The sequence below is a fragment of the Dipteris shenzhenensis genome, chromosome 5 (genome assembly GCF_047967505.1).
Source record: "Dipteris shenzhenensis isolate YYH24624 ecotype China chromosome 5, Dip_SZ_1.0, whole genome shotgun sequence".
NCBI classification, from domain to species: domain Eukaryota; kingdom Viridiplantae; phylum Streptophyta; class Polypodiopsida; order Gleicheniales; family Dipteridaceae; genus Dipteris; species Dipteris shenzhenensis.
Window position 1 is genome coordinate 3,274,962 of NC_141600.1, and position 12,418 is coordinate 3,287,379.

At 43.3% G+C, this 12,418-nt stretch overlaps 1 protein-coding gene and 1 long non-coding RNA gene across 2 annotated transcripts; both read left to right on the plus strand.

Moving 5' to 3' along the window:
- The first annotated feature begins 737 nt into the window (after positions 1-737).
- On the plus strand, positions 738-7,548 carry LOC147901501 (uncharacterized). The gene is made up of 3 exons (XR_015541053.1): positions 738-1,082; positions 6,285-6,369; positions 6,496-7,548. It is a non-coding gene; the product is annotated as an uncharacterized LOC147901501 (long non-coding RNA).
- On the plus strand, positions 1,177-6,268 carry LOC147901502 (pentatricopeptide repeat-containing protein At2g39620-like). Its single transcript, XM_087375115.1, has 2 exons — positions 1,177-1,983; positions 2,191-6,268. The coding sequence occupies exons 1-2, from the start codon at positions 1,177-1,179 to the stop codon at positions 6,040-6,042; spliced, it is 4,659 nt and encodes a 1,552-aa protein (XP_087231241.1). The 3' UTR covers positions 6,043-6,268.
- Positions 7,549-12,418: the final 4,870 nt, after the last annotated feature.

Here is a 12,418-nt window from a genome sequence, read left to right on the forward strand (position 1 = left end):
ATGTATGAGAACGTGCATGTATGTGTATTGCGGATATGTGTGGCATGTGCATATGTATGTGCATGTCCATATGTTGTTACGTGTATGCATGTGTATGTGTGTGGTGTGTGTGTATGTATGTGCGCTCGCATGTGTACGTGCATGTTTATGTGTGCACGCACTTGCGCATGTACACGCCTGCATGTGTTTATATGTGCGTGTCTATTTGCATGTGTGACGGTGTGTGTGTTTGTACTCATACTTGCATATGTGTGTGTGTGTGTGAGTGTGTGTGTGTGTGTGAGTGTGTATGCTTGCGTGTGTATGTGTGTGTGTATGTGTATGCAACCCATACCTATATGTGTGTTGTGCACACATGCATACACATACATACACACATGCACATGCACACACCATACATACAAGTACACATGCACATATGAGTGAGCTTGCATGTGTGTGTTTTTGTGTGCATATATACATGTGTGGATGTGTGTGTTGTGTACGCATATGCACGTATATATGTGTGGCATGATGTATGCAAGTGTGTGAGTGGGTAGTTGGTAGTCCAAGAGTCCAAGCAAGAGCCTTTGGTAGTCTAAGAGTCCAAGGAATCCAATTGCTAGTGATAGTGTAAGAGTCCAAGCGTGGAAGTCTCTTCTCCTCCAAGCTGCCACATGGCAACAACCCATCCGTGGTGGTTCACTACAATTGTTGTCTTAGACACTTTATGTTTAATTGGATACATCATCGTTCAATGAAATGCATCTGCATCCATACATCTCATGGTTCATTGTATACACGATTTAAATGAAGCTATTTGCGTGAGTTAAATCGTTCAATTGAAATGCATCTGCTTCCATAGATCGCTCCGAAAAACATTTAGTGTACACATAACGTAATTGCTAGTGACGATCTAGCGCTCTTATTAGGCACTGAACGCGTCCGCTAATGTAACAATCGATATTTTTATTGTAAGCTTATAGAGAAGAAATGTACAGGCTACACCATACGATCCTATGACTTTATCATCAAGAGAGAACGGATTCCTGTCGTGCGATCGGTCATCTAAAGGAAAAGGGCAGTCCAGCAAAGAGTACCAGGTGATTTACGTTTTCCCCCTCATGATTGCAATCCATTTGTTTGGTCTTGTTTTGTCTGAGCTAGGTCTCTCTGCTGGGTCATATCTGCTTGATTATGGGCCCACAGCTTAGGCTGCCCTTCTGCCGCCATTCCTTTGTACCAGGCAGAGCTTGGAGTGCAGTTTCCAAGGGACTGGCTCAGCTGAATAACATTGAGGAAGTTCTTGAACATTTAAATGAGCTACCAGTATTTGACACAAACAATTTGATGCAAACGTATGTGAAGCATGGAAGCATGGTGGTTGCTCGCCAAGTCTTTGACAATATGCTTAACTGCAATGGCATCTCATGGAATATTATGATACTGGGCTACGCGAGTCACAATGAGGGTGTGAAGGCTTTGGAGCTGTATGATCGGATGATTGAGGAAGGTATCCAGGTGAGCGACCGAACCTTTGTCGGAGCATTGAAGGCTTGCAGTAGCCTGGCAGCACTAGAAGAGGGGAAGCAACTTGAAGAGATACTTGAAAAAAAAAGATGCCTGGAGAAAGGTAGAGCCGTACATTCCCACGTAGTACGGAGTGGCTTTGAGTCCCATGTATATGTCGGAAATGCATTGGTGGATATGTATGCAAAATGTGGGAGCCTAAAGGATGCACGGCATGTCCTTGACAAATTGCCCCAACGTGATGTTGTTTCTTGGAATGCCATGATCCTGGGATATGCTCAGCAGGAAGAGGGTGCAAAGGCCTTAGACTTGTATGCACGGATGCACCAGGACGGCGTCCAACCAAATGACCGAACCTTTGTTGGCACATTGAAGGCTTGTGGTCGGCTAGCCGCACTACATGAGGGGAACCGAGTTGATGACAAATTTGTGAACTCAGGATGCCTGGATAAAGGCAGAGCCATCCATACCCAGGTAGTAAAGTGTGGCTTTGAGCGAAATATATTTGTGGCAACCACCTTGGTGGATATGTATGCAAAATGTGGGAGCTTGATGGATGCATGGTGTGCCTTTGATGACTTACCTCTTCATGATGTGGTTGCCTGGAATGCCATGATCCTGGGCTATGCCAATCAAGGAGAGGGTTCACGGGCTTTGGACTCTTATGTATGGATGCACCAGGAAGCTGTCCTGCCAAATGAACAAACCTATGTTGGTGCATTGAAGGCTTGCAGTAGCATGGCAACACTGGAGGAAGGGAAGTGTGTTGGTTGGAATTTTGTGAAAAGAGGATGCTTGGAGAAAGGTAGAGCTATCCACTTCCATGTGGTAAAGAGTGGCTTCCAGGCAGATGTATATGTGGGAACTGCCTTGGTGGATATGTATGCCAAATGTGGGGCCCTTGAGGATGCACAAGGTGTCTTTGACGGATTGCTTCATCATGATGTAGTTTGCTGGAATGCAATGATTGGGGGGTATGCCGAGCAGGAAGAGGTATTCCTGGCTTTGGACTTGTATGCATGTATGTGCCAGGAGGGTGTCCAACCAGACGCATGGACCTTTGTTGGTGTATTGAAGGCCTGTGGTAGCTTGGCAGCACTGGCAGAGGAGAAGAAAGTTGGTGAGGAGCTTCATCTATCAAGATACCTGGAAAAAGGTAGAGCCATCCACTACCAAGTATTGAAAAGTGGCTTTGAGTTGGACGTATATGTGGGGAACACCTTGGTAGACATGTACGCGAAGTGTGAGAGCCTGGAGGATGCATGGTGTATATTTGATGGATTACCTCATCGTGATATAGTTTCTTGGAATGCCATAGTGCTGGGACATGCCCACCAGGAACAGGGTTTACGGGCTTTGGAGTTGTATGCACAGATGTGTCAGGAAGGTGTCCAACTGGATGATCGAACATTTGTTGGTGCATTGAAGGCTTGCAGTAGCGTGGCAGCATTGCTAGAGGCGAAACAGATTGATGAGAGATTTACAAAAACAGGTTGCCTTGAGAAAGGTAGAGCCATTCACTCCCACATAGTGAGAAGAGGCTTTGAGTCAGACATATACGTGGGAAACACTATGGTGGATATGTACACTAAATGTGGAAGCTTGGAGGATGCACAACATATCTTTGATAAATTTCCTCATCGTGATGTGGTTTCCTGGAATGCCATCATTTTGGGGTATGCAAAGCAGGAAGAGGGGGTCCTGGCTTTGACCTTATATGCACAGATGTGCCAGGAAGGTGTCCAACCGGAGTACCAAACTTTTATTGGTGCATTGAAGGCTTGCAGTAGCCTGGCAGCACTGGAGGGGAAACAAGTTGATGGGAAACCATTGAAAACAGGATGCCTGGAGAAAGGAAGAGCCATTCACTCCCGAGCAGTGAAGGGTGGTTTTGAGTTGCATGTATCTGTGGCGAACTCATTGGTGGATATGTACACAAAATCTGGGAGCCTGGAGGATGCTCGGTGCATCTTCGATGAATTACGTTATCGTGATGTGGTTTCTTGGAATGCCCTACTCCTGGGGTATGCCCAGCAAGAACAGGGTGTGTGGGCTTTGGAATTGTATGCATGGATGCATCAAGAAGGTGTTCAACCAAATTGCAGAACCTTTATTGGTGCACTGAAGGCTTGCATTAGCCTGCTAGCACTGGAAGAGGGGAAGCAAGTTGATGGGAGATGTGCAAAATCAGGGTGCCTAGAGGAAGGTAGAGTCATCCATTCCCAAGTAGTAAAGAGAGGCTTTGAGGCAGATGCATTTGTGGGAAACACCTTGCTGGACATGTATGCAAAATGCAGGAGCCTGCGGGATGCACAGTGCGTCTTTGAAGAATTGCCTTATTGTGATGTATTTTCCTGGAATGCCATGATCCTGGGGTATGCAAAGCAGGAAGAGGGTGTCCTGGCTCTGGACTTGTATGCACGGATGCTCCAGGAAGGTGTCCAACCGGATGACCGAACCTTTGTTGGTGCATTGAAGGCTTGCAGTAGCCTGGGAGCACTAGGAGAGGGAAAGCACCTTAATACGAAATACGAGAAAACAGGGTGCCTGGAGAAAGGAAGAGCCATCCACACTCAAGTAGTACAGAATGGCTTTGAGTCATTTATATTTGTGGGAAACACCTTGGTAGATATGTATGGCAAATGTGGAAGCCTGGAGGATTCCCGGCATGTTTTTAACAAGTTGCCTCATCGTGACGTGGTTTCTTGGAATGCCATGGTCTTGGGGTATGTCCACCAGGATGAGAGCAGACAGGCTTTGGAGTTGTATGACCAGATGCGTCAGGAGGGTGTCCAACCAGATGACCGAACTTTTGTTGGCGCATTGAAAGCTTGCAGTAGCTTTGCAGCAGTGGAAGAGGGCGAGCAAGTTGATATAAAATTAAGAAAAACAAGAAGCCTGGAGATCAGAAGCGCCATCCACTCGGAATTGGTAAAAAGTGGCTTGGAGTCGGACCTATTTGTGGCAACCACCTTAGTGGATATGTATGCATCATGTGGGAGCTTGGAGGATGCACATTGTGTCTTTGTTGAATTTTCTAGTCGTGATGTCGTTGTCTGGAATGCTATGATTCTGGGGTATGCCAAGCAAGAAGAGGCTGTTCTGGCTTTGGATTTGTATTCCCACATGTGCAAGGAAGGGTTTCTACCGAATGATGGAACCTTTGTTGGTGCATTAAAGGCTTGCAGTACCCTGGCTGCACTGGAAGAGGGAAAGCATGTCGATGACAAGCTTGAGAAAACAAGGTGCCTGGTAAAAGGTAGATCCATCCACTCCCAAATAGTAAAGAGTGGCTTTGAGTTAGATTTATATGTGAGAAACAGTGTGGTGGATATGTATGTGAAATGTGGCAGCCTGGAGGATGCACGTTGGGTTTTTGATAAATTAACACACCGTAATGCAGTTTCATGGAATGCCATGATAGGAGGGTATGCTAAGCAAGGAGAAGGTGCACTTGCTTTGAACTTGTATGCACAGATGTGTCAGGAAGGTATCCAACCAGATGGCCGAACCTTTATTGGGTTATTGAATGCTTGCGGTAGTGCAGCACAAGAAGAGGGGAATCAAATTGGCGGAGAATATATCAAAAGGGGATGCTTGGAGAAAGGCAGAGCCATTCACTCCCAAGTAGCAATGAGTGGCTTTGAGTCAGATGTATTTGTGGCAACGACATTGGTGGATATGTACGCAAAATGTGAGAGCCTGGAGGAGGCACGGCATGTCTTTGATGAATTGCCTCATTGTAATGTGGTTTCCTGGAATGCCATGATTCAGGGATATGCCAAGAAAGGAGCTCAGAAGGCTTTTAGACTTTATTTACAAATGCAAGAGCGGGGTCTTTTACCTAATAGCTTTACCTTTGCTGCCATCCTGAAAGCGTGTGGCAACACAGCAGCCCTGGAAAATGCGAAGGAGCTTCATTCTCAAATTAGCAGGGCTGGTCTTACCACCAATGCGATTGTGGCAAACAGTCTTATTGACATTTATTCTAAGTGTGGGAGCATGGTCGATGCCCAACGCTTGTTTGACGCTTTGCCCACAAGGGATATTGTACCATGGAATGCATTAGTTGCAGGATATGCCCACCAGGGAGAGAGTGAACTTGTCTTTTATTTGTTTGAGAGAATGAGGTGGGAAGGCATACAGCCAAATGAGATCACATTTCTTAGTGTTCTCACCGTATGCAGTCACGTGGGTCTAGTAGACAAGGGCCAGAAGTACTTTCAGGCTATGAGCGAACACTATGGCATTATCCCGACAATGGAGCACTGTTCATGTATGGTGGATATTCTTGCTCGTGCAGGCCAACTGGATGAGGCAATGGCAATGGTTGAGAAGATACCTTTCCAACCCCATGTTGGTGTATGGTTGACTCTGCTGGGGGCTTGTAAAAATTGGAAGAATGTGGAGGTTGGAAGAGATGCGTTTGAAAATGTGGCGGGACTAGATGAAAAGGGTCCTGCAGCATATGTATTGATGGCTAACATATATGCAGATGCTCACATGCACAAGGACCAGATAGGTTTGAGGTAATAAGAAGGAAGGCTCAAGCGTGGAAGAAGCCAGGAAAGCTGGTGGTCTGAACTTGGCAAAATGGTGTGTACTTTTGCCCAAAGCAAACATGTGCATGCAAAGCTGGAAGTTTCAGCTCTCAAATGGAGAAAGGATAGTTGTCCGATTAGATTGTCATGACATGAACAAAGGAAGACTCTGCTAACGCTGGCCTTGCTGTGCCCTTATGTGTAAACCTGAGGGGATTCTCACGTGTGTTGCAGGCAAGGCGATTGCTCTTGTATTAAGCACAAGATGATGAGAGATTATCTGCAGAGAAGCTGGAAACTGTTATTCTGGGGACTATTGGTAATGACTCTGCACCGAGAGCAGTGACCACTGTGTCCAAGAATGGAGTTGGCTATGGTGGGGTTATATGCACAATGCTGCTTATGTCCAAGAAAGCATGCCTGACTAAGGCTTGTCTGTCTGCAGGTACTCGGGATATCGTTGCCTCATCCAGATCAACATGTGGCAGTAAAATAGAATCTAGAAAATCAAGAAGTGGTACCTGTTGCTATCTATCCTCATGTTGAAGTCCCCAACAAGGAGGCGGCTCGAGAAATCCATGATGTCCGATGTAGCACTGCGAATGGTGAGGTCTTAGCCTCCTCACGAAGATCTCTGGTAAAGTGTGAGGTCTCAGGTGGGAAATAGCATACTACGATGAAGTGGTCGTGTCGAGAGGTGTGTTCATCTGAATCCAAAGAAATCTGGAGTGTTTTTCATGTCTCTCGACACAACCTTGAAGGTTGGTGGTAAGCCCAACCTTGATGGTCCTTGACCATGAGAAAACGCTGTGGGAGAATGCATTCAAATGTGGTGAGACAGATTCTATTGGCAGGAGTACTCCGTATTACTGGAGAGGGAGGGTCGCTTTGAATGCTATAGTTCATTTCTCTGTTCAAGATGGCTATATGTCAATGTGATGAGGGGTGCAGTATATTTAAGATGAGGGACTCTTTGGGCCTGGTGAGCTCTCCTCAGCCGACCTTATTGGCTATGGTGATCTGTCTCCCTATCACAGACTAGGTTGTGTGACCCATCGTCTTGGATGTTTGGTTCATAAGCAACCTGTTTTGGTTCCAGGGGCAGGTACACCATTTCCTTCACTGCTTGGGCCAGCTAAGAGAAATCTCTTCATGCAGCATGAAAGGACTTCCCACTAGCTAAGACTACCTCAAAATACACGCACATCTTTTGTGTTTGAGATGTTTTGGTTTCCAACAATTGTTTAGAAAACTTTTGCCTTAGAATATTTTGTGATGCTGCTACAAAAAAGTCAATGCTCTGAAGAGAGGTGACATCAGCAATAGAGGATTTCTGCACTGCCATATGCTGTGGATGTGCAACAACACCCTGCCTAGGCAGCTACACTGCCAAACCTACATGTGTAACAAAGGCCACTAATAAGCTGCAAAAAATGTTTAATTTGAAGGATTGCCCTGTCCACATGACCTTTAGATGTAGGTTTAAAGGCCATTCATACATAGTTGAACCGTCTCTTCAAGAAAGACATGGTGTTATGGCTGAAACATGATCTCCTACAATATTATTTTTTGGGGATGTGGCTGAAACATTGAATGAAGTTCAAAGCTCCTTCGATAAATTCACTTTTTCTTTCCAAACAGATACGACAATGTATGTAGCAAAAACATTTTCTGGCCTTCCACTAAGGCGACTAGAAGTTGATGATGCTACTGCCCCTAGACCCCTTGAAGCATGGAATTTCAAAGCCAGTACCATGTGTGTCATCTTCAAAGAATGTAGGCTGGATGGTCTCAAGGGATACAGTCCATATTGAGGAGATCATCAAATCTCACAACTTGTTCACACTGACTTGGCACACCTCTTGAATTCAAAGTTGATGACAATGATACCTGTTATGTAAAGACTCTATGAAACCTGTACAGACCATTTACTAAGAGTGTGCCTGCAAATTGTTCATATATCGTTCTTGTGAGCATGAACAATGTATGGTTTGACCTTTGCATATAGTTTTGTCTAAACCATTTGGAAAATCTCTTCCCGACAAACAGCCTGGCAAGCAGATAGAAATATTTTCTTCTTGGCTTGGTGGTGAGCTCAATGATATTGTTCTCGCCAACATAAGTGTCAATCCCAAACGAATTTGTGTTCTTAAAAAAAAAGAATTTACAGACCTAATTCCTGGTCTGGTTCATAATCATCTCGAGTCACCTCAAACTGCTTCATATATTGCCTCTCCAAATTTTTTCTTCCTATCCAAAAACACCCAGAGTAGGCTCTCCATTTTGGGCCAGAATGCTTCCTGGGTGTCAAATTTATTCTTAAGTGAAAACGCGATTTCCATGAATTACATAATTAAGACATTTTAATAATCTTGAAACTGAATTGAACTTGAACCACAACATTCAAATCATCAACCTAAGGTAGTGTTTAGAGAAAAACCAAAGAAAGAAATAAAGCAGCACTGCATGGGTTGTCAGTAAGAACCTTTCCTTACCAGGAATAGATCTCTTTATTCAATGATACTTGATTTGAAATAGAACAGAATGTTCAAAGTTCGAATAGAACATAATGCCCAGAATACTTATCAGCTTATTACAGTAATACTGTAATTATAACGGTTTCTTCTTTGAGGAGAAGTTCAATAACATGATTAACAAATGAAGATATAGCTCTGGAGATGCCTAAAATCAAGATCTCCTCAGTCTGGAATCTGATGCCATAAACTCAACAATAATAATAGGTTGAGTGCCAAATCTTGAAGGAACTGTGACCAATCCTGCATGTAGGCTCTGACATACGCACTTCAGTGTTAGTAGTACCAAATTTCAATAGTTTGATGTAGAAATTCACTTTCAAGCACACCTGTAGAATCAAGTAATCATAGCTGATGACTTGCAACAGCTTATTGCAGCGATACTGTAATTACAACGATTTCTTCTTTGAGGAGAAGTTCAATAGCATGGTTAACAAATGAAGATAAAGCCCTGGAGATGCCTAAAATCAAGATCTCCTCAGTCTGGAATCTGATGCCATAAGTTTTTCGCTCATCAGGACCGATGTTGGAAGACTAGTTCCAAAAATCATGCTGACTTTCTAATGTTGCTTAGTATTAGTTTGAATTTTAGTGACGGTTTAGTTGATACTAATGATGTCTAGGATTAAGTTTTTGGCCTTGTATAACACCACCTTTATTAAAAGCATGTCACGTCCCACTCTTATTTAATGCTCCATCCCCTCTCTCCTCTCCTCTCTTTTCACTCATCTACCTTTTTTCATATTTATTCACCTTCACTTGCTTTTTTCTCCTTCCCTTTACTTCCAATTTTACACCTTTCCTTTCCCTTTTACAAGTTATTAGAAAATTTGTAATATTTATCTGAGCTACTTTGCATTTTCTCTAAATGGGGACTTAGCGATTGTGCCACCTTGTTAAAAGCAGGGCTGTCGTGGTTTTCCACTGTTTAGTTTCTTCAGCCCATTGGCTGACTTTTGACTCCCAAACAACTTGGCCATGACTGAGCTAACCATACCGGTTCTATAGTTCACATATATACTGCCATAAGACTAGAATATATCCTATCTTACAAGTATTAGTTAGCAAAGCTAAGCTTATGTTATCATTAGTACAGGGTATTTTTGTCTCCCCCTTTATGGAATGATTGATCTCAATTCTTATCCAACCAGCTGAGAATGCCTCATACATGGCTAAATTAAACATGTCACACATCCAAGGAGGTGTGGTTCGTCCTACCATCTCGTGGTTTGTCGATTGTAATAGACTCTAATTGACACCCTCACAGAGAATGTCTTGGCATGTGCAATCATCTATCTAATGTAATAGACTCTAATTGACACCCTTATAGAGAAGAAATGGGTATTTGCTTACGCTCATTGAAATATTGAGTACTTGCTCGCATCCCATCTTTTCATAAAGTGCCCACTGCCTTGGCATGTGCAATCATCTAGTCTCATGTGATGTCTCCGGTGTCTCCTATCTTCTATGTACGTCATGATGTTTCTTTCCAAAATCCATCTAGATGATGGATCTAATCTCCTTCAGGCCCAATGCCTCCTTGTATTTCAGTTAATCACTTTGTGTGAACGTTTGCATCTCGTCTTGCCAACTCAAAATTAGCTGTCCATGGCATCTTTTACTTTGATCTAGTTTCCTTGCGCTTGTCATTGAACCATTTGTGACATGGGAGCCACGGAACTTATTGCCACATTTCAAAGCAAAACATTATACATGACCAAGACAATTCCTACACCAACTCCACTACCAAGATCATCTTCACTGAACCATATACTAGGAACCAAACCATTGAGTGCTTCATTCGGAAACTCACCACCTAACCATATAGCAATACGCTCGCCCCGGATCATTGGAGGTCATAGGGAAGGCACACAACCCGACCCTAGGTCAATAGACCTCTGCATCCCATATCACAAAAGCCCCATCCACAAGACATGTCTCAACCTAGCTCATCAGGTACAACCATGCCCCTAGAAGGAACCAATGTCTAGGTACTGATCAGTCTCTCCAACAATGTGTCCCCTGTACCAATATATAGCCACAGTCCATGGCTATAATTAGCATACACGTCTCATTCCCTTCTAGACCTCAATCCATATATATCATTCCAGTGAAGATTACCCATTCTGACCTCCTAATGCCACCTAGCAAGGTCTTCCTCGACCCATAGATGAGTTACTAGCTACTAGGGTTAGCTAGTGACTTAACATTTCCCCCCCTTCAAGTATCTGTGTCCTTGGAGAGAAAGCTAGGGAAGCATTTCTTTAAGTCAACAACCCTCTCCCAAGTTGAATCTTCATCTTTCTACTTTTTCATTTAATATAATACTCAACAACAATCCTATTCCTGAGTTGTTTTTGGTTTTTATCTAGAACATTTTTAGAACATAGGTCAAATCCTCCAACTCTATCAATTCTATAGGAGATACTAGATGGAAAATTGAATAAACCTTGACATTGGAAGGGCTTTTAACTTAATAAGCTGCATCATTGATTTGTTGAATGATGCGGAAAGGGCCGCAATGCTTGTGGAATATCTTTGGATACTTCCCAATCCTCAAGTCTTAGAATCTTTTGGAAATATATTCAGATGCCTTCCTTGCATAGTTTCCAGCCGAAACAGAAACGGCAAAAACGCCAGAAAAGAAGTTTTTGGCCCGAGCCGAAATGGCGAAACATGAGATGGAAATATAGTACAATTTATGTGTAAAAATAAATTTCTTATACATAATACAATTATGAATATAGTGCTTAAAGAGACAAATTATGCTACAAAGTGAGTAGAGTGAGAGGGTAGAGGAGGAGGACTCTAGGAGGGAGTAGGAGGAGTAGGAAATTGAGAAGAGTGGAGAGGGTAGAGGAGAGTGGAGGGTAGAGGAGAGTAGGGGAGAGTGGACACTAGAGGGTAGAGGAGAGTGGAGGGTTAGCGGCGAAAACAGGAATGGCACAGGCAGTAGGCTTGAGGCGGCCGAAAAACCCTAATTAGGGTTTTGGGGAAAAATAGTAAAAAGATTTCTTTGCGTTTTCGTTTCCATTTTGCCTGGTCAAACGGCGTTTCTTGCCACTACGTTTCCTCAAGAATCCTAGCAATATGTTTCTGATCTGCATAAAACTTTGCTCTATCTTGAGCAAATATTTATGGAGTCTTTAGCTTGTGCTAACATTTTTTGTATATCTGTGAAGAAATCTTTAGCTATCTATAATCTGCACCTTCACATTTTTAATGCCTAAGGATCTAGGCTGGTATCCATACATAAGCATTAAATGGATTGAACCTTGTAAGTGAATGCTTAGCAATATTATAGGCAAATTCAATCATTGGAAGGTACCTCTTTTAATCAGACGATTTCTTGGAGGCATATGCTCTAGGCATATCACCATAACTTGATTCACCCTCTCTCTTAGCTCATCAGATTGAGGATGATTAGCTAAGCTCAAGGCTCAAGCTTAAAGTAGTTCCAATTTTTTCAAAACTACTTGTTCAAAAGTGTCCAATAAACTTTAAGCCTTGGTTTCTAGGGTAACCCTTGACAAAATTCCTAGAAATACTTTCCCATTTAGCATCGAGAATCTATAGAGGATGCAACATGCCTCCAATCTTAAAGGGCATGCATTGGGTCTATGTGGCCCGCCTGCTACCATGTTTGTCACGGGGATGTGAATTTTCTAGACCTGTAAATACATGTGGCCTCTCATTAATTAGAATTGTAAAAAGGGCTAATCCAATGCATTAATTCCATCGGCCTAGGCAAGGAGCTGAAGGGAAAGAGAGGGGTAAATATCAATGCTAAAAATAGCTCCATGGGCCACGTTTGGCAAGCTGGCTTGGGAAGCA

What these genes read in the sequence shown, in the direction of transcription:
- LOC147901502 (XM_087375115.1), top strand. Translation starts at nt 1,177, where the DNA reads ATGGGCCCACAGCTTAGGCTGCCCTTCTGCCGCCATTCCTTTGTACCA. An exon ending in GCAGAGCCATCCATACCCAG is followed by an intron (nt 1,984 to 2,190) that starts GTAGTAAAGTGT and finishes TGGATGCACCAG; the next exon opens with GAAGCTGTCCTGCCAAATGA.